This window comes from Pyxicephalus adspersus, chromosome 2, assembly GCF_032062135.1.
Source record: "Pyxicephalus adspersus chromosome 2, UCB_Pads_2.0, whole genome shotgun sequence".
In the NCBI taxonomy this organism is placed as follows: Eukaryota; Metazoa; Chordata; class Amphibia; order Anura; family Pyxicephalidae; genus Pyxicephalus; species Pyxicephalus adspersus.
In genome coordinates this window covers 12,297,783-12,320,933 of record NC_092859.1, presented here as the reverse complement: position 1 = coordinate 12,320,933, position 23,151 = coordinate 12,297,783, and the positions used below count along the sequence as shown (strand labels likewise).

Below are 23,151 nucleotides of genomic sequence, written 5' to 3'. Positions count from 1 at the left end.
GTCATGGGGCAGAAAGAAGTGCACTGATCCCTTAGGTAGGCACTATTTTTATTCTGCTGATAGGAATACCAATAAGACCTGCTGTTTACTTTTTTTGGTATAGAATAAATGCCATCACAATAACATTATAAAGAGGCAGTTTTAGTGCTCATGTAATATTAAGCATGCAATTTATTTCTGAAAGTGAGTCTTCATTTAGAAGAGAAGTTCTGCTGTGCCCCATCATTCTATAAACACATTGCAATGGCAATGGAAATCATGCATAGGATTGTGGCTGCTGAGCTGGAACATTCGCATTGTGAGAATCTTCCAGGTTCATGTGTTTTAATAGCAGTAATTGATTTCCATCAGGGAATGTTTGAGGGAATGTCTCATTCCCTGTTTTATAAATAGAGCCCTATGTGGTGTATTTATAAATGATTCCCATGTTGATTCAGCTGTATTTTCATGCACAGCCCTTCCAATACCTTTATAGTGCAGATTTCATATTAAAGCTAAAACTCATTCTGCCATCTAGTGGCCAATTATCAGAAGTACACAGAGCAGAGACACAAAGTCACAATAGTCTATGCTGTATCCTCTAAATATATAAGGGATGAATCTTGCTCAAGATGACAGGGAAATTATTTTATTATGTATAAATACACCCCTATATTTTTGGCGTAAAAATACACACCAGTGACTCAGATTAAGTCATCACACTTCAAGTCCAAGTCGACTCCCAAGTCATTGACACCAAATCCCAAGTCAAGTCTCAGGTCACCAGGAATTCTTCAAAGTCGAGTCCCAAGTCAAGTCACTTCATTTATCAAGTCGTACTTAGTCTGGTATAATCCCTCTAAGTCCACTAAGTTTGGCTTTCTCCGCTGACAGCTGAAGGGGACGGGGAGGAAGACAGTGAGGCTTCTGTAACACCGCCTTCCTCCCCGCCTCCTTTAGCTGTCAGAGGAGAAAACCATGGACTTAGAATGCACGGAAGGCAGGCAGGAAGGTGGTGTTACAGAAGACTCACTTCAAGTCAAGTTGCAAGTCCCTGGACAAAATCCCTAAGTTGAGTAGCAAGTCATTTATTAAGTCAGACTCAAGTCTTAAGTTGCCCAACTCGAGTTCCAACCTCTGCAGTGAATACCTAAATAACTGCTGAACAAATGTTACCATTTTCATTATTGTGTAGCAAACATAGACTGTTGCCTAAAGTCGCCATGCAGTGTGCCAGGGCTCCAGCCTGGGGGGATTTGTTTTTTACAGATTTAAGAATACAGTCCCTTGACTAGCCTAACTCCAGACTCCAAAGGGAGATTTAACTTTATAGACCGACCTCATTTTGTGATCATAGGCTGGCGGAAAGATTGGTGACTGAGAAAGCAGAACTGCAACTGCCATTTTTACTGTAGTCACCCACTGGATACTAGTAGGCTTTGGGATGGTAAAGTGCTGATCTCTGCATATGCAGACAGTGCTTGGACTTGTCAATATGGCGGAATGTATACCTTTAGCAGTTACTTGAGAACCTAAGATACTTTTATTTTGCATTTTATTGTATAGTTGTCATATGCAGATTTGTGCCACAGCCACATACAAATGTGATTAGCAATGGTGCGGTTTGCTGATCCTGGGCACACAGCAGAAGTTTCCGGGCACCTGGGAGCTGCCAATCTTACCTTGTGTTTCACCACAGGTATGAAACAGCCCCTTGTGTCTGTATGCTGAAGGGAAATGATCTCACTGGCTGTTCTTAGTATGGCTTCATCTACAACCTTTTTTTTGTAGTTTAAGTTGTGAAGTTGTTTGGTGCACTGTCAGGTGTTTCCATTGCTGCATTGCTGCTAGGGAAGACTTCTCACCACCATTATGTCATATAAAAACCGATGGTTGTCACTGACACAAGTTAAGGGAGAATCTCAGCACAGGGGACACACACAGCAATAAAATGTGTTTTGGTGGAACAGCGGGGATACTGTCTGCATTTTTTATTATTATTATTAATAATAATATTAGTAATAATAATAATAAAAACAAATAGAATTTATATAGCGCCAACATATTACGCAGCGCTGTACAATAAATGGGGGTTACAAATTGCAACAGGTTGCACATTGACACAGGAGGAGAAGAGGACACTGCCCTGAAGAGCTTACAATCTAGGAAATGGGTAAAGTAACACACAATGTCTTTTTCCCCCTTTGATTATTTTTATTATACATATTGACCTAAGTTATTTTTCTAATAAATTCATGTGTTGTGATCATCCTTGTTATAATTTGTAGGAATAGCAGTGTTTTCTGAATTGTGTAACACTTATACATCTTTTTCAAATGTTTCTTCATTTCCTTTGTACCCTGTTGTTTTTCTTTGTAATTTGTATGTTCAAAAAATCAAACAAAAAAAGTTTAAAAAGCAAACTTATCTGTGATTATTCCCTGATCTCCCTGAAACAAAGATTCAATCATTTGTCCAGCAGTGTGAAATGGTGTTGCTGCACCTGAATGATCTGGAATAGGTGCAGCCGCTTCCTATAAGAAATACAATTTACAGCTGGACTGTATTTTTAAGCAGAATGTTTAGGGGAGAACGACTCCTTCATTGCATTGTGGTTGTGCCGGACAATGAAATATACGCAGGATGAGCTCATTGTCCGCTGATCCAAGTGGAGAGGTTCCATCTCTTTCCACAATATCATCTGCTGACATTGCCAGTTCACTTAAAAGCTCATTTTGTCATAATAGAAATGCTTTAAATTACCTTTGGAATAGCTCTGAAATGTTCATGTTGTGTGTACACCGATCAGCCAGAACACCGAAACCACTGACAGGTGATGTGAATAACAATTGGTCACAATGGATGCTGTCGAGAATTGAGATTTGTGCTAGAAACAGAAAAATAGGCAAATGTAAGAATCTAAAGAACTTATATAAGGGCCGAATTGTGATGACTGGGTCGCAGCATCTCCAAATGGTCCGGATCGGTTTTCTCAGTGCGCGGTGGTTTGTACCTACCAATAGGGATCCAAAGAATGAAAACAGGTGAATGACTCAAGTGATTGGTTAGGGGCACCCAAAACTTACTGATGCTTATGGAGAGCACAGATGGAGCATCACAATTTGCTGGCAAGGGCCAGCCATAGTGCCATGATAGCCCATGTCCAGTGTTCTCCTCTTTAGCTGGGTGCACCATTTTTTCGGTAACCACACGACTGTTTTTGAGTGGTTACTGAAGAGTTGGATCACAATACTGGGGCTGCCACCCTCCTACTATTTCTTCCCACCTGGCTTGAAAGATTTCTGGGTTGTCTATTGAAAGTGCCTACAATGAGCATGTGAGCATTGGAACTGGACCACAGAACAATGGAAGACCTGACCTGATGAATTACATTTTATTTTAGATTTTTTATGGACAGTTGGGTGCGAGTGTTGTTTACCTGAGAAAGAGATGGCAAAAGGACGGGAAGAAGGCCGGCTGGCGCAAGCTAGGTGACTTAAGGGATCTGCTGCTAACATCTTGGTGCCCAACACCAAACGACATCATCAGAATTTGTTCTGACAAATATTTACACATAAAGTAAAACCTTTAAAAACATGAGATTCCTAATAAAAAAAAAATTTTAAATTTGAATAACATTGGTTTTTTGAACTGCTATACATATCAAACACATAACATATAATTTAGGTACTAGGTTGAATGTATTTTAATAACATAAAACATTACAGAAATGTTCATGAAACTTGAGATTCTTTAAAATTCAAAACATATAACATTTTGATAAATGAACAAAGTAAATGAAGAAAATGACACCTGAGACAGCAAAGTGTTCATCCACACAAATATCTGCATTCTCGCAGCAGGATTGTGGGACTTGCAGAGTCTCCAATCACTAAGCCATAACAATCACTATCTCATATCTCTAATATTTGTTATTTTAGGCATTGAAAGTTAAAAATAACAAATCTCATCACCAAAAATTGTTATCAAGACAGATGTCACCTAAGCTATAGTTTGGTGAGCCTGTAATGTGACACAATGACTTTCAGATTGGCGGTATGGGGTATAAATCATTTTCCAGCTGTCCCCAGGGTAATGGAGCTGCAATCTGGTGCACTAGAAAAGCCTCTGCCAGTTTTAGGTTTGAATTGGAATTGGTATTCGGCCAGTTTGGGGTTTTAATTTATTTGCTAGCTGTGAGGCAATCGCATGGCTGTTATGTAAGGGACTTTGATAAATGAAAATTATTGTCCTGGGGAGGGTGAAATGAGCTGAGCCGATGCTGCTTGTAGGGTTTGTTAAATGGTTTCCGTCAGTGTACGGGGGTGCTGGGTGCCACCACCAAACACAGAGAAATAGTATTTTATGTATTGTATATTTCAGAGCAGACTGCACGTTCTGTGTACACCATCAAGAACTGCTTTATTCTCCCCACTTTCTGAATACAGAAAGGAGCACAGAGGATACAGAACAGTACCCATACCTATCTCCCATGCCTCCACACAATCTGCATAAACCATGGCCTTTGATGTGGCAAACCTCAGAAGCTCTTGCTGTCACATTTGATCTGTGATATTTTTTCAGACATTGTTCAGGCGATTGTTGGCAGAGTGTGTGTTATTATAATGTGGTGAGATGCTGATCCCATGCAGCCTGCTAATGCTAAGGATTAGTAACTTTCTTGGTACACATACAATATAAACATACAATACAAGAACATACAATGCAATAACATACAATACAATACAATACAATAACATAACATACAATATATTACAATGCAATAACATACAATACAATACAGTGCAATAACATACAATACAATATAAACATACAATACAAACATACAATATAAATATTTTAAAGGAGAACCTGTCAGGACGGATATGTGCAGGCTGCCATTTGTTCTGCTCTATTTTCAATACATTAATTCACAGACCCAGAATAACAAAGTAAAGGTTTAGATTTCACAGACTCCCTGTTTGTTTTGGGTCCCTGGCTCTGCAGGTATTGTAGTCAGAGGATCAGTATAACTGTGAAACAAGGATTTTTAGATATGAGCCATCGAACACATACACATGCAATTTATTAGTACAGGTTGGCTGACACTCAGGCCACTAACTTTCCAGGCCAGTATTGGATCGGATATGTAACATTCGGGGGTGGTATATGTGGAGGCAGTATGAACTTTTGTGAACTTTTTTGGCCTTTATTTTATTATTATAATATATATTATATTCTTAAAGCACCAACATGTGCAGCGCTGTACAATATTATTGTATTTTCACATTGGTGGTCAAATTTACTGCATTCGTAAAGATCCTACAAGGGTTCTAGCTACAAATTCATGGGCAGCTGAGATTGTATTATTTATGGTGGTTGTGAGATTTGTATGTCACAAATGCCAATTTAGATGCAAACTTTCTCCTGCTATATATTTTGTTTAGGTAAATCTTTTATGAGGCTGCTACTTCTGAAAATGCAAGTTACCTGGTTGTTATGTTGAGTCTCTGATATTAGATAATTTCTGACATCATTTGCCTATTGTATGTGAAATGGTGGTCAGCAATGGCAGCCCCTCATGTCCTTTCCTGTCTGGTTTCCTTTAACAACAACTGTAATCTGTAAATGTTAGTATTGCTGTCACATGCTCTACCAACGAGTGATACCCCCTTTTTCATATTTCACATATCCGGTTGTAAACCCAGATCTTTGTAGACAGGAATCAAAGTTTGGCAGACTTGTTTGAGTTCTTCCTGTAGAAGGCCGATCCTCTCCATGACCTCTGTGAACTCCTGCAGCTTGGCCTGCAGCTGATTATTATTTTGTTCATACTCCTGGTACATTCTTTCTTCCAGACACTGGGACAGATTCGTTACCTGGCAAAGAAAAAAAGAAGATTCATAAGATGGACGAAGCACTTAAAACCCAGCGTATGACAGGTGTAATCTGCTTTGTCGTACGCTTCAAAACTTCCCAAATGAATAATACGGATAATAAATTCAGCTTTAGAATTCTCTTGTCCACATAAATTTCTCTTATGCCAACAGCGTAAGGTGGCTTTGCCAAATGACGGAAATGAACGTCCACTGGCCTACGTGGGTGCCAGGAAATGTGATATTCAGATGCAAATGATGTTGCTGGATGGCTAAAACCTATTTTGTTTCTCTTTCTAACAGCTGGCGGTAAAACATCTCTTTGCCACAGGCTGTAAATCAAAGCAGAGGATGTTCTGTACAGCATCTTAACTAATTGCTCCAGCTACCTGTGTACTCACGGGGGATTAAAAGCAGTTGGAATAATGTGCTGAAAGCCGATTACATTAACATGCCAGAAAGAAAAACTAATCTCTAAATTAATTTAAGTGCTCAAAAAAGCACCTACGCCTGTGAACAAATGGTTTTATGATGTATTATCACCGAACGCAATAAAAAGGCAAGATTGTTTTCATCCTGATATTATAAAAGAGTGAAAGTGCTGGAAGCAGTTAGCGTGATGGCGATATAAACTCAGGGTTCCAATGCTTGACGCATTTGTCTGTTCTTCCATACCCTGGCAGGTTATCGCGCCAGATTAGTTTGTTTTAGATCCAATCAGCCAATAACTGTTCTGTGTATGGGTGCCACACATGGGCAGATCTTTACCCAAGCATGGCAGACATTGACGAATGTGTCCGTGTTTGCCTGGACTGCTGGATGACTTTCATCCCTGACCCAGCAGACGAGGGGGAGAATTCATAATGAGGAAAGCGTGCAATCACTGGATTCATTTTGATAGATTTCTCTGCATATGATAAGTATTGTTTAGTGATTAAAATATATGTAAACCCAATCACTAAAACAATCCCATAAATGTCGGAAGTCATTGCAAAAATAATTATCTCTTTAGGGAATGTCCTTTAGTGTGTCCATCTTCGGAAACGTTGTACTGATCTTATTGTGGCGGATGTAGATGGTAAATTGTTGAAAGGCTGCATAGGATCAACAGCGCATCTATGCAAAAAAGGATTATATAAAGATGAAAACAAATTTTATTAGGGAGCGGATATTTTCTATACACAGCTCCTACGAGCTGGATGTCCTTTAACTAAGGTTTTCATGTACTTTAACGCCTACAAATGGCCAATGTAGCAGCGAAAATCAAATCAGTTAAAGTTCTTGGAAACATTAGGTGAGTTTATGGGGCTGAACTGACTTCAGTTGTTGACTGACATACAATCAGATGATGAATGGCCAAGACATTTGTGGTCATACATTCAACCTTGTGGAAAAGGAACAGAATTTTAGCTTGTTCCATAGATTGCTTTAAGATAAAGCTGGATGATTTCTAGAAGCACAGAATATAATTGGGGAATAAAGATAACAGAGACTGTAAATTACTGATGCCTCATGGGATCAGGAAGGATTTTCTTCACCGTTGGAGAAAATTGTACCAGGGTTTGTTTTACCTTCCTCTGGATCAATTATGTCCATAGGGTTTTATATCTGGGATATGTTTATTTCCCTAGTGGTTGAACTTGACGGACTTTTGTCTTTTTTCAACTTAACCTACTATGTAACATTTGTTGTCACTGGTACCTTCTGGTATATTTGGCCCACCTTTTCTTTGTTTATTATTTTGTTCTGTTTAATTCAGTTTCCTGATGTACATCTGTATCCTCTAAAAGCACTTCTTGTATAGGGATACATTGTTCTACATACATGCATTTAAAAATGCACAATATTTTAGTATGCTTTGACACACACTAAAACGTAATATTTTGTCTTTAAAGCTTTTTTTAAAGCAACCTCCACCTTCTGTCTGCTGCGCCGATCAAAAATTAATGGCAGCGCAGAGCCTCCCGAGATACCTATGCTACGCATCCTGGGAGGCTCCCGACTGCTCCTTCTGCACATGCGCGAGGACGAGAGACATTTTGCTACACTGAGGGGAAAGAGATGCCGATCTCACGCATGCGCAGTCAGATTGACTTTCTTTTTTTCCCCTTTAGAGCAGGCTACGTCACCCAATCCCGCACCTGCACAGTGTGAGATCAGGTGACATAGCAAGAAGAAGGAATAAGAAGACTGAAGATGGCGTTGACCGGAAATTCCTCTAGGCCTGTACGAAGAATTCTAGGATGGCGTGGGACACCAGCGTGTTTGAGGGATCTACGGGATTAAAGGTAAGAGTGTTTTTTTTTCAGTTTAAAGACCTGTCAATGTTTTTACAAGATTTGTAGAATATACCAGGTCTATACTCTATAAGTGTTAATTATGTACCTACTGTATGTATCCTGTCCATTTCTGAGCGCACACTGCCACAGTTCACAAATCAGCCCGGTCTCTATGCTGCATGATGAACCGTGCAGTGCCAACAAAAGAAAATGAAGCCACCAGGAGCTGGGGAAAATGTTTTTGGCCTTTTAGACTTTGCACCTCTCCTCTGCCAAAAACATCCTCTACTTTAACTACAACAAAAAAGTTTTAGGTCCCCAGCTCTGTCAGAGAGGTCTGTGCTGTGTGGCCAAATCATAGAACCGGATGGGAAAAAATTCAAATCTATTGGCAGGTAAAATAAAAAGCTTCTATATCATCTGTGTAGTTGTTTGCCTGAAGTTCAGCTTTAATAATAAAATTATTTTTGTGAATTGAAATATAGTCAGGGTCATTAGAAAACTCTTGGTCTGTAGTTCAGTTCATCAAATTTTAGAATTAGGTTGAGAGTAAAGTATTAGGGATAGTTTAGGTGTTAAAGGGTTGGGGCTTTTATTCAGTTTGCACCCAAAATTGGGGCAAATTCCAGGCAAGCAGGAAAGAAAAATTCTTGGAGAAAATATTATAGGTTGATGCAGGCATCTTATCACGACTGCTTTTTGAGAGGACTGCTATTTCATGGATATATTAAACCCTGACAGGTTAGCTGTAGGAATTTATTAGCTTTTTTAAGGTAAAGGTAATCTGTCATGAAAATGGGTGAGACGTTTCTAATTGAAGCTGCAGTTCTCATGCTTAATAGTTCTGGTACAGTCAGGTTATTTTAAGCAAAAGTAAACTAAAAAAAAATATTGCATATGCGTGAGATCAGCAGCTTTTTCAGCATTGAAGAAAAAGCTCCTTCTGCACATCCCCAAGATCAGGCATGTGCAGAAGCAGCAGCCAGAAGTCTCCTGGGATGCCTGACACGGGTATCCCAAAACGCTCTGCTCACCCATTTTGTCTTTATCGCTGTGGCGAGCAACACTGAAAGGGGAGGGTCTTTAAAAAAAAGGGGTTTAAATCCCCCTAAAAAAGGATTTTTAACTTACATGAAAGGGTTGTCTACCCTTTCATGTAAAGTAAAACTCCTGGTGATAGGTCTTTATGAGCTACTATGCAGCCAAAGGATGTCAGCTTCTATCAGCAACCCTTCAGTACTATTGTACAACTAAACACCATTACCTTCAAGGTGAGATTTACGTTAAAGTCTTTTATCATTATCTGGTCCTTGCTACGTTTTTCATTTATTTTATCAATAAGAGATTGTGCTCGGATCTGCAGAGCCTCCACACTGGCGTCCAATGTAGCAAAGTAGCCGGGAGACTTCCCTTCAGTATTTAAGGCCGCAGCATTTGCAGCATCTCCAGACTGGCGGGGCTCTGTGGTGCTGGGTGACCTGAAATAGAAAACAGTCAATCTGCTTTTAGTTTTTTCAATGAGAGTTTATTTACCGTGTGAAGTCATTTTTTAATTGCACAAAGATGTATTATTATGAGTGAATAATGTAGACAATATTTCAATATTATGTCGTCATTTGTTTTTGTTAATAGCAGCAATCACTTGTATGACCTGGAAGATTTAAAAAGGAAAAAGTGAGTACCACATCTATACCTCATTCAAGGGAATGAACTACGCTAGGAATATTCACTTGGAAATTGGCAAAACTACCCTGCTTTGAGGTGATTTCCGGACCCTAAGCTGACCAAAAGGTGGGGTAAGGGAACAAAAAGAATGTATTTGTTTTTTTGATTTGGATACAAGTGATCATTGTTCTAATGTTCCTGTCTTATTAAACATTCCTGAAGAAGCAGAGTCAGGTCTGTGAAACGCGTCAGACCAGAAACATTTGGAGGAACTATATCAAAAGTATATGCAATAAATATATCATCATTTTGTATCTTGAGACTGTTTGTGATTAGGCTCTGTGTTATGTAGCTAACAGAATCAAAATGTGTCAGCACAAGGATTTTAAACAAAGACAATGTTTAAATACTTGTTTGTTGGATTACATGTAAATGTATGTATGACGGTTCCTTCATCTCGGAGGAGAATTTGTTTGGTTGTGTTTGTTAAAGCTAAACCTTTTGCAAAGAATGCAAAAAAAAAAAAAAACTGGGGTATTTACCTCTCACCACCTGTCCCTGTGACACCAATACAAAAATGAGGGGAAGGGGGCTGATTTTTAAGCTCTTTAGGACTGGAGAAGAAGAAAGACTATCACGGGAGAAGCTGGGTGATCCAGTAAACCTGGAATGGCTCATTTGCTATTAGTTGGCAAGTGTTTTCAATCCTAGGTTGTTGGATCACCCAGGTTCTCCTGTGATAGTCTATCTTCTCCAGTCTTGAGGAGCTTTAATAAATCAGGCCCATAATGCCATGGTGCAGTGCTAACTAGTAAACAATCCTGATCTGCGGTAATAATAATTCCAGTGCTGATAATCTTACCAGGAGGATGTTGGGACAGGAGCTGGGCCAGATTTATCAATAACTGGGCTCCCTGATTGCTCTGAACCTTCTTTGTGCTCCGGGTCTGCGTCCGCCATTAATGTAAACCCTGAAAAAAGGAAATATCATAAAAATGAACAGAGGATATTGTGCATTGCGCATACCTACAAACTTCCTGAGATAAGAAAGATGGAGATATATTAGTGAGTATGTAGTCATAGGTCACACCAACTAACTCCTCCCTATCACACCCAGAATATCTGGCCATAGGACACACCCTCTACATACATCCTATCACATGAAGATTATCTGGTCAGAGGACACACCCCCTACCTTCACCTTATTACAGGCTGCATATGTATTCATAAGAAACACCCCTGCCTTTATTTTATCACACACAGAGCTGCAGAACTCTAATCTATGACACACCCCTTACCATCACCCTATCACAGGCCAAACAGCAATTCATGGGACACACCCCCTACCTCCTCCACCCAATCACAGGCTGAATATTTTTTCACAGGACATACCCCCTACCTCCTCCACCCTATCACAGGCTGGATATCTTTTTACAGGACACATCCCCTACCTTCTCCACGCTATCACTCATAGAATATCTAGTCTTTTACACGCCCCCTACCTCCTTTATCTTATCACAGGCTGAATATCTATTTACAGGACACACCCCCGACCTTCTCCACCCTATCACAGGGCAAATATCTATTTACAGGACACACACCCCACCTCCTCCACCCTATCACTTGCAGAATATCTAGTCTATGACACACCCCCTACCTCCTCCACCCTATCACTTGCAAAATATCTAGTCTATGACACTCCCCCGCCTTTATAACACAAAGTTCCAGTGGGGTAGCATAGTTCTGCCCATGAGGAGATGGCTCAGTCATGGGTACATTGTATAGCTTTATATAAGTAAAGGTTCAGACATCTGATCACAGAAAGGGACAACCTAGACAGGAAGAGGCACAGAGGAATTTTGTTTCATAAAAGGAACCCCCCCCTTATGAAAAAAAAATTTGGCCTGTGTACAACAGATTATTTATGGACACTGACATACGTCCCACACCACCACCACCAACATTTCTCTGATATACAATATTAAACAAATGACAATTAAAACACTATTGTAATTTCAGTTTGGAAGTTTTTACCACCATAGGGAGCAGTGCAATAAGCCCCCATGCTGCATGACTCCCTACACACCACACTGCTGCATTGCATCTACCTACAGACACCAACCAGGTTCTGCAACTTAGGTTGTGGTTGCTAAGCAACAGGAACATAGCGGCCAGCTACGGCTGACCACCAAAATAAGCCGGCCTATGTGTCATGACATCACTGCCTGGCAGCCAATCATCAGCTCCGGTCTCATGCTCCTCCCCCTAGGTGCCATGGGTCACTTTCTGCCAACCTACAGGCAATGGCACCATGGCCTCATCTTCCTTAAGAAGTGGAAGGTAGGGCAAAGGCCAATGTACATTTAGGGCAGTGTTGGCTGGACCATTATTCCCACTATGCAGTGTGGTATTATGTCCTGACACAGACAGACAGAACAAAAGACATTATTTTCACAAATTACCAGGTATAATAACAACGTATCATAGTCAATTCAGCATCCCCATCCCAACCAAGCCAATCCTCAAATTGCCAACTCAATCTGCCATTTTGGATCACTTTCTACCTCCACACTGAGCTGTGGATGTGTACAGGTGTGATAGCTGCGCGTTCCCGTTATCCCGCCTCACACTGCGCGTTCCCGTTATCCCTCCTCACACTGGGCGCCCCTGCTACTTCTCCTCACACTGCGCGCTCCCGTTATCTCTCCTCACATTGCGCGCTCCCGTTATCTCTCCTCACATTGCGCGCCCCCGCTACTTCGGCTCACACTGCGCATTCCTGTTATCTGTCCTCACACTGCGCCCTCCCGCTATATGACCTTACTCTGCGCGCCCCCGCTACTTCTCACACTGCGCGAGGGCTTAATAGCTGGGCGGGGTCATGAGCTGCGTTGCCATTGGTCAGTGCATGGGCGGGAATGTGGGAGGCTTCGCGCGGAGCTGGCGGCTTTGGAGGTGGAGGAAGTTGACTTCCGGTTTTATTATTTGGTGAAGTGGCAATCAAGGAGCCGTGTATGGGGGGTGTAGCAGCAATTTGTAGGGGTAGAGGAGAGCAGGGGCTGGTAGAACACTACAGGAGGCTGTAGGGACAGGGTGGGGGTTATGGAATATTGGGGGAATTGGGGCAGTACAGTGGCCTTATAGCACTGTGGTTATCTGGGGGCACTTTAGGAAGGGGGGGGGGGGTTATAGTACTGTGAGAGGTTGGGGGCATTAATGGAGGGGGGTGGGGAATCCTGCAGTATTATGGGGGATATAGCACTGAGTCTGGGGGCATTATAAGGGGGTCTTATTGAGCTGTGTGAGTCTGGGGATACTATGGGGGAGCTTTTAGCATTGTGGAACGATGGGAGCTTTATTGGGGGATTTTGAAAGCAGTGGAAGGCTGAGGGCACTAAGGGGTCTTACAGCACTGGGGGAAGCTGGGAACACTGTGAAAGCCTGGGGGGACTATGCGGGGTCACTGAGGGCATTTACAGGGATTTCTACAGGAATGCAGCTGCTCTTTGTAATATATGGCAGGACACAAACACCCTAAAGCATACTCCTTGGGCGTAACCACCCATCCCAACATCACCTAGGGGCAGTTTATTTGTTTATTTTATCCAATGTAAACTAAATGCTAGGAGAAGCTTGCAGAGACTGAACACATGATACAGGAGATGGTCAGAGACTGCAGACACACTACAAGAGATAGAGACTTGCTATAGATGTTGGAGACTAGGAAAATGCTTCAGGATACTGAATGGGACTGATAGAGATCCCATATTACAGCCCCTTTACAAATCATGGCTGCCATAATCATGTGATGCCAAATTTGATATTTCTTCCAGATCTGAAAGAGGGAAGTGGTTGACCTTGTAGAAAAGAACATAAAACTGTGATAGAAACAAAGGTTTCCCTATAGAAGCAGGTCAGAGTACGATTCTAGTTAAAGTGTACCTAAACTCAGAATTTTCATTTTACATAAAAGGGTAGACAACTCTTTTATGTTAAGCAAAAATTCTGTGTGTGCAACACCCTTTTTTGTGCAGGACGGCCCCCTAATTCTTAATTACTTAGGCCGTTGGGAATGAATGGGAGTGCAAAGCCTCCCAGGATACCTATGCCAGGCATCCCGGGAGGCTCTTGGGCACTCCTGCACATGGCTGAGCATCCCAGGCATGCGCAGAAGAAGCCTTTTTGCGCAAAGGCTTCTTCTGCGCATGCCCAAGATGCTCAGGCATGTACAGGAGTGCCCAAGAGCCCGGCTCCCATGTCGGGAGCACCCAAGTGCATCGGTCCCGCATTGTCCTGGAGCTAGCACCGCCATCTTTTTTTCTTCTTCATCCTACGTCACCCGATCTCGCGCCTGGGTTGGGTGACGTAGGATGAAGAAGAAGAAAAGATGGCGGTGCTAGCTCCGGGACGACGCGGGTCCCGATGCAGGAAACCCCAGGAGCCCTGCGGGATTAAAGGTAAAGTTTTTTTTTGTACAGTTTTGAATTTAGCTTTTCTTTAAGGAGAGTGCACTCTATTGTCTGCAGGGGCCCGGAGGCCACAGGTTGGCACCAGAACATTAAAGGGTATGTTTAGCCTTTAATGTTCTTTTACCCTTTTTCCCTATGTTTCACCTATCCCTGATCTCCAGGCTCCCTGGATTAAATGAACAACCTTTCCAATCCCAGTATCCGTAATTTAATATTAACAAACATTACCTTTGTATTTCAGTCTGCAGCAGCTGTCATTATATAATATGATATGGCAACCAGTAGGTGACCTTAACCTTCAGTGTGTCCCCAGAAATGTCATTTCCTGTTTGTGTGATTGGATCCCTGATTTTCTCAGAAGGTGTCCCTGGTACCTGCAAATTTTCTTTTGGTGAGACATTTCCTCCGGGTTGTCTGCTAAAAGCCTATTTAATGTACAGCGCTGCGTAATATGTTGGTGCTATATGAATACTGTGTGATAATAATAAAGGAATGCAAATTGTGCAGCTTTCCTCATTGGAACACTGAGATTGGCTCAGTTGGGTATAATCCGTGCCTACCCGCTCATTGAGGAAAGGACAAGGTGAAACAAAAAGCTCTCATCAGAATAGATAGGGATCTGTAACAAAGTTTGTTTAAATCCTTTAGTGTTGACCCTAGAATTTTTTTTTAAGCCGTGTGGGATGAAGTTGTAGGAGGGTGGCAGCCCCTGTATTGTGACCCAACTCTTCAGCAACCATCCTAAAACTACCGGGTGGTTACTGAAATGTGCCAGGTGGTGCACCCAGCTAAAAGGGGCCGGGGAGAACCTTACACACAGATCACCCCCCAGGGGGGTATTTTTCCTCAACAAATTTGTTACACTTTACCGCTTAACTCTATCTTGGGATCTTCCTGTTTGTTTCCCATTGGAAACTTTTTTTTTCCAGGGCTGTTTTTGGAACCTGGTCTCATGATGGTGCAGAAAGTGGCAGCATGTAATGAAGTTCTGTTACTATACTATATATCTGCATCTGGGTGAGGCCTGATAGAAATGTTTCTCAACCAGGGTTCCTCCAGAAGTTGCTGGGGGTTCCTTGAGCAATGAGAAGTTTGTACCTCTCAGGTTAGTTTAGATGACACCAATAATCTTTTTGGCTATCGGTAAGGGTGACATTCTTCCCAATGGCTAGCAATGTAAGAGACATTATTCTTGCTGACCACCACACTAATGTACTGTGAGCTGTGGATATAGTAATTATAGAAGGGGTTCCCTGAATACCTGAAAGTTATTTCAAGGGTTCCCCCATGTTGAGGAAGACTGCTCCAGGTTCACAGAAAATAAGTTTAATTGTTCTAGTGTTCATTTAACCAAGAAGACAAGCGGTAATAAGCTGGTGAGTCTGCAGGGGACAGCGTCAGATAGGAGGTTAGAAATGCAGCCAGGGCTCATACATTGGGAATTGAGATTGTTTTATCACTGTATATTTAATTATAATTTTAACATTAAACAGCTAGTTAGATGTCTAATATTATTATTGTTATTAATAAAAAGGATTTATAAAGAACCAACATATTACACAGCGCTGTACATTCAATAGGGGTTGGAAATGACAGACAGATACAGACAGTCCTAAAGGTGAAACCCCGCCATGTTGCCTGGATGGTAATGAGCTTGACTGTCCTTGCAAGACCGGAAATCTTCACAGTGCTCAGGTCAGTGCAATTGGCATTTGTCCCAATCAGCTGGTTTGTGTGTACGTAGATGGAGGTTTGTAGTGCCGGGCATAGTAAGGGCTGTGACTGAAAAGCCACTTTGGGTACAATCTTCTTTTCAACAAACTAAAGAAAAAGGGGTTTTATGAGGAAGATGCAGGATAAAATATATGATATACATGCACACACACATATATATGTATAAATAAATTTAATTATTGTTTTGCTTTTTCTAGGAAAGTGATAGGAAGGCATCTGATTACTCCTATTGTCATCCTGGCTTGGCCAATTAAGATGAACAAAGATCAAAATTGGGAAGAGGAGAAGAAGGAAGATGGCAGTGCCTGCAACAGAACAAGGACAAGTGAGTGTATTTTTTTTTTTAAATTGCTATCAGGCAACTATCACTTCTGAAATACAGGATCCCCATTTTCTAGAATTGAAGCAGGATTGGTAACATATGTTGCTTAAAAATTACAAAAATATTATGTTGCAGTCCAAGCTGTCACCTGCAGGAATTCCTTTCTGCCACTAGAGGTCGTCAGACTTTTGGTGACACATTTAATCTACTTGCTATGAGCCCAGCCTGTCATGGATACCAAAGAGAGTATAATATAGCAGTTCCCTAAGATCTGAAAGGTATTTTAGCGTTCCCCCATAATAAACAAAGTTGGGTTAGGGTTTTTGTCAAAGGGTTTTTTGTTCCCATCATATCTGCTTTTCTCGTCATACTAGTATGGTAATGTAAAAGCAACATAAATTCGAATACTAGTCTCAAGAAATTGTTGCACTTGGCATTTGCCCATCAACACAAGCCCAAAACCCATTCATGCACTGAATTATTCTGGTGAATTGGGTTTGTACCCGGCTATTCTTATGCTAATTCTAAAAACAGGCCCTCCACTTCTGTCTTTTGTCAGTTATCTTGTTTGGTTCACATCTGGGCTCTGTTTCAGATAATTTCTGCACGTGATGTGTGTTTGTGTAGACACCATCCAGAGCAGTGGTCCCCAACCCCTGGGCCACGGACCAGTGGGTTGGGGGCTGCAGGTGACGGGAGGCGGTGATGGTGCCGGTGTCCCTCCTTGCACTGTTTAGAATCTTGTGGCAGCGGGGCGCAGGCGGCTCTCCTTGCACTGCTTACATAGGAGCTGCTGGAAGTGGCGGAGTGGTGTATTTAGGACGTGCACTTCTTTGCCGTTCCCGGTGGCTCTGCCCCTTGACAGCATGTCAGCTTTCTTACGTTGCTCTGCTGTCCTTGGTTGGTGTGCTGATGGGTGGTGGAACTGCTGGAGTGGCAGAGTGGTGTAGGCTGTAGATGTACTGGGCCACCGGAAAATTTTGTGCTGTGTTGCCCGGCCTTATTGTAGTAAAGGTTAGGGACCACCGATCTAAAGAATCTGTCCTGGCTGTTGACACAAGTGGATTCACCAAACCCCCATGACAGCATCCTCCAAGATATTTCTGCTGAGATCATTCTCTTCTGCAGCCATGTGTTTGCAATCATTTAGAATGGTAAGTGACAGGACATAGCAGTTGTTTCTGAGCTCCCCTAAAAATGCTAGTTGCTTGGCCTCAATAATTGTGTAAGTACTGACCAGGAACAGCTATCAGGAAATCCGGGAGCTCACTGCATTGAGAACCGTTCACCATTTTTAAGGCCTTATGAGAGGAAGGATGCTTAGATGTCATGTGATCGGCGGCTACATCGTTGGTACAAAGATCTGTGTAGAAAAAAAAATAAAGTGATTTTCAGGGATGTGGGAAAAACTGAAATTGGCAATAGGCAGCCCAGTAGATACATTTTTCAGGAGGTCAGCAAGGGCTACCTACGCATTTATTTTTGTACAGGAAGCACACTAATCCATTAATCAGCGGGAGATTCAAGAGCGATGGGATAAATCTACAGAACCGGGAAACCTCTTTCATAAAATGCACATGTTGCGTTTAGCCGATGACATAAGAACATGCTTTAGACCCAAATGTAAAATTAAAGACTAAAGGACAATCATCTGGAGAAAAATAAAACGTGTGTTGCAGCACAGGGCTTTAAGCTGCAGGAACAGCTGGCAATTCTCCAGCAGAGCCCCTTTAATCCGCTGTTATATCACAGATAGCGAGCTCTGACTTGTGCCTCCGCTAGGACAACACATTAATGAGGACACTCTTGTTATCAGTTGGTATAAGCGAGCAGGCTAGAGCTGGAAAGAGACCATTCAAACCCCGACCCAGTCTGGATTTATCAAGAATATTCTCTTGGCTAGAAAACAAACAGTAAGTATTCTTTTACTTTGTATTTGCTTACTGATACAGTATAAAGGGGACATTTGCTTGCACAGAGATGTAAGTAAAATATTGCACATGGAGCCATCTGTGTCATTTGGTATATATTGTGTGGCAATAGACAGCAGTCTAAGTGTTCCTTATTCAGGCCAATGAAGGAAAAATATTCTGTCCATTGGCTTCTAATGCACCAAATTAATTACGTCTGTACTGCCCCTGCCTACTTCTCTCCTTTTATATTTTCCCCCTCCCATCTTTTATATTAGATTTTGCTGTGAACGATATCATATGTCGCAATTATTTTTTAGGGGTTACAGGGGCACATAATAGGCTTTTTAAACATGTCCCTAATTTTTACTAACTCTTTTAAAATTTCGACATTCTGTGACCATCTCTGGCAGTTTGTCTGTGGTCTCTGACCATCTCTTGTGACATATCTGCAGTCTCTGACCATCTCTTGTGACATATCTGCAGTCTCTGACCATCTCTTGTTGCATACCCGCAGTCTTTGTCCATCTCTCTACTCATGCCCATAGTCTTGGACCATTTCATGTACTATGGCTTCAGTCCGTGACCATCTATTGTGCAAATTTTGCAGCCTCTGATCATCTCCCATACCATGTTTGCTATCTCTGGCCCTATCTTGTTCCATGTTTGCAGTCTGATCATCTCTTCTTTCGTGCTTTTAGTCTTTGACCATCTCCTGTTGCATGTTTTCTTATAAACATCTTCTTATCTGATATAATGTGTGGCCCTCTGGTAATATCAGGAGCTGCATTTAAGTCCCCTAACTAGCAAACCAATACAATTGTATGTATAGGGTTAAACCTATGAGCAGTATGTGAAAAAAATAATTGACATAATAATGTGCATGTTTTAATAGAAGTTGCCTTAAACACTTAGCTGAGTCTTTTGGACAGCCCAGGAGCCACAATGGTTTGGTGTTGATGATCCCTATTATTAAATGTATCCTAATGTTTTGTGTTTGATTTTATTTATTTATTCACACACTGCTAAAACATTTAACCCTCCTATTACCTCCTATTACTTTTTACAATGTACAATAACCTCAGAACTAGAAGTATGAGTGCTGCTGTTGCAAAGTTTTGGATTTCTTTCCTTCTTAGAATAGGTCTACAGGTATCTTGGTTTCACTGGGATAAATATGACTTCATCTTCATTAATAATCCATTCATTTTTAAGGCATCACAAGAAGTTGATTGGTGCCAATTGGATAAAACATTCTGACAATATCCCTATTTCTGTTTTTGCCCACCTGGGAGTTTTGGGTGTCATCTTTGTGATTGGATGATTCCTCAGTTGCATTTCCCATAATTCAAAACAATAAAAACTATAACAAGAGTGGAAATCACTTATAGTGGTTGAGGAGGGCATGCAGACCCAGAAACATAGCACAGCAGAATCCTTGAGAAATGTACAGAACTGCCAAGGTTTACATCAATTTTAGGTTGGCTCAACCTTAAAAATGTACCTGAAGAGTTTCAGCTGCAAATTACTATTATTATTAAATAGGATTTATTTAGCGCCAACATATTACGCAGTGCTGTACATTAAACAGGGTTTGCAAATGACAGACACACACAGTGACACAGGAGAAGGAGAGTACCCTGCCCCGAAGAGCTTACGATCTAAAAGGTGGGGATGTTGATGACTTCATGAAAACTCCAGCAGTCAGTCACCTCTGTTGCATGACACATTTCAATATGGATGTCCCCCAACAGGTCTCAATAGGCTTCTGCCAGGTGGGTCTCCACAATACCTGACACAAATTTGTACTCTGCAAATACCAGCTTGAAGCAAGATGATAGCTGACTGGCCCAACCGTTCCCCCATCTCTTGCCTTACTGTTGGCTGCTGAGGCCAACCATCACGTTAAAAACCTGGTAGGTAGGTAGGAGAATCTGCTATGAGGTGCATGAGCCATTGGCTTTCCAGATAAGTTTCTGGATGTCCCTGGGGGATTCCTTAAATCTTTTCCTTGAACCAATCAGTGTGTTTCCAATCATGTGATCACATTGGGAGCCAATCGTAGTAATCACTTGAAGTTTATTCTCAAACAAACCTCAACTCGAAAATGTCACTCAACTTTAGCTGTGCAGAGAGAAAAATCTACTGTGCTATAAAATATAGCTGTTTTGTATAAACTTCAAAAAATTGGTGGAAATGCCGAACAGATCTGTCTGGATCAGGGGTAGGCAAACTCCGTCCTTTAGGCCAGATACAGCCTAGCCAGTAGTCCATTCCAGCCTAATGCCCCCCTGGTCGATCCGGCCTAATCCCAGGCAACGGAGGTCGGCAACCCGCTCTTGAGCCTCCTTGTTATGTCTCCCTTCCCTATTTACCACGGCCGGTGTTAACATTTCCGCCGCCGGGTAAGGGGGCATTCCCTTTTAGGGGCGTTCCCTCTTCTCCGTATGCATTGCGGAGGAAAGGGATTTCCCTTCAGGGGTGTTTCTGGTGGGGGGCAGAGCCATCAGCTTGGGACTCGAGAGATCGAGTCCGGCCTACTGTGCCTTCTTGACCTCCTAAAATGGCCTAGTAGCCAAAAAAGTTTGCCGACCTCTGGTCTAGATAAAAGTATTACCATGTTAAATGTTATCTGGAAATGTATAATGGAACATTTGAATTGTTCCTGACGTGGTAAGCTATGGGAAATCAGAAGTGGTGTCACTCTTTGCACAACGTTAGAAGTGTGTAGACTGTGGAAGTGTCTGAATAGATTTACTACATTAAAGCATATAAAAATGATCAGATGCACAGATTTTACCTGTACTTTCAAAAGGAAATATTAGATTTGGACAGAAATGCCGAAAAAAATTACTAAAATGAACTCTCTATGCATTAGGTGATGGAAGTTATGTCCGGTTTGCGAACTCTCAACCTCACTGGCGGCCACCTCCAGTCACAGTCTTCGTACCAGTACTCCGTCTCCAATGAAAATCCATCTTACACCGACTACAAGCCAATGGAATTCGAACTCATCCCTCTACCAAGAGCTGTCATCTATCTTCTCATGGCGGCAGTGGTCGTGGTGGGGGCTGCTTATGCCATCGTGGGCCATCTTATTAAGGATTTAGCCCATGACATTGCAGGTACAGAGTGAACCCGCTATGTGCCTAATATACAATGAGAGAGTATTTATTATGGTTTAGATAAATGTAAAAACCTTTTTGTAAAATAAATACTTTTACGAGCCTAAACAAAGGTCAAGTCCTTAGGAGTTAAGGGGTGGTGGACGGGTCAGTGGGGAAAATTCCTCAGATCTCTTGATCAGTTAGGGTACAAAATAACCAAGTGTCTGTGGTAATTGTAAAGAGCAATAATCCCCATTGCTGTTGTCAGTGGAACGAATAATGCTCCATCAGTGTCTTTGGAATAAATTGTGCCCCATCTTTAGTGTCAGTGGAAGAAATGATGCTGTACCATTGGTGCCAGTGGAAGGAATTCTGCCCCATCATTTGTGTTAGAGGGGGAAGTTGTCATATTATTGGTGTTAGTGATAAAAATATAAATGGTTGAAGTGAAGGGAATTCTGCCCCATTATTGGTGTCTATGGTTGGACATGACAATGGTAGAAAAAGAGTCCAAGCAAAGGGCTGCGGTTTAGAGGCCTCTGCTTGAAGGTTTTATAAATTTTTACTACGTTGTCGCTGCAATACAGTTGGCAGTATACCTAAACACCACAGAATACATCTTTAATTGGTCTGTAAATTTTAGATGGTGCTTATATATGTAAAGCTCTATAAAATGTATACAAGTGTTATTTTAAAGTAGACAGTGCCTTTAAAAGGTTGCATGGATGCCACAATTGACTTGATGTTTTTTTCTGTTTAAAGATTGCATTTTAGGGCCTTATATGGAAAGTAAAAGTCACTCAACTCATGACCGAAGATCCACACGGCCTCTCCTGCCATTACCAGCAGATAAAATGGATGTGTACTGCTTGCCCAGCCAGCCTGAAGTGTGCGTGTCTATTACAAAAAGCAGCGATAACCTCTACCTTCCAGCATCATATGGCGGAAACCTCGGTCTGCGGAAAGCCTCCTTACAAAGCGTCTGATGTCCTGGAACATAGTTCTGTCTGCTTTGTGAAGTATATTCCCACCAATGAGTAATGGAGTATGCAAACAATACCCAGAAACCCTGGACTCAGGCTAAGTAACTGATCTCGGTGCTTGGCGGTACAGGCACCTGGAATTAAGCAATCAACAGCAACCTGAACAGTCCCGAGCGTAAGACAAACGAGACAATCTTCAGAAGTTGACCACGACTCCATCAGCTGATGCAGCCCTAGTAATGTAGACCCAACCACAGTTCTAATCTTAGTGCTGAAGCCGTGGTAGCTGCATGTATCAGAGTGTGCTCAGCACCAAATTTTAGTCCCAGTTTAGCTAAAACTTTGTAAAATAATATTTCCATCAAGGTGTCTTAAACAGTCTTTCTTTTCACACCATTTTTGCTCTTAGTCAATGGTGCCATCTTGTGCTGTCCCTACTTCTTTTGCTGTGGATGCACAAGTACAACAAGCAGCAGCTTACAGGTACAATCGATTTAGAGATGAGAAGGTTTGTCATTGGGGCAAGCGCATCTGTGGGGGGTACAAATCCGCCATACACCTATGTACAGTGTATATATAATACATGAAAATAAAACAAAATTTACATAATATATTTATGATAACATCCATCATTTTTTTTAATGAACAATGCCCTCTCCCCCTTCTAAGCTAAGCTATACGGATGATCTTTGATTTTTCAGGGATGGCTGTCGCAAGTAGAGTAGCAATGCAGTTGATGCTGGCTTGTGCAATACAGAAAGTAGGTAAAATAATTCAAAGAAGGAAAATGTTTTAACGCTAAACCCATGAAAAGAAATTTCAGATTT

General features: G+C 41.7%; 1 protein-coding gene across 2 annotated transcripts; it reads right to left on the bottom strand.

The window, feature by feature from the left end:
- Positions 1-3,670: 3,670 nt before the first annotated feature.
- On the bottom strand, positions 3,671-12,573 carry SYCE2 (synaptonemal complex central element protein 2). Of its 2 annotated transcripts, none has more exons than XM_072399556.1 (4): positions 12,262-12,573; positions 10,662-10,770; positions 9,399-9,612; positions 3,671-5,858 (listed from the first exon to the last, which is right to left on the bottom strand). In XM_072399556.1, the coding sequence occupies exons 2-4, from the start codon at positions 10,757-10,759 to the stop codon at positions 5,664-5,666; spliced, it is 507 nt and encodes a 168-aa protein (XP_072255657.1). In that variant the 5' UTR covers positions 10,760-10,770; positions 12,262-12,573; the 3' UTR covers positions 3,671-5,663. The 2 variants fall into 2 exon arrangements, with proteins under 2 accessions (XP_072255657.1, XP_072255656.1); XM_072399555.1 differs by having other exon boundaries at positions 12,364-12,572.
- Between the last annotated feature and the right edge of the window lie 10,578 nt (positions 12,574-23,151).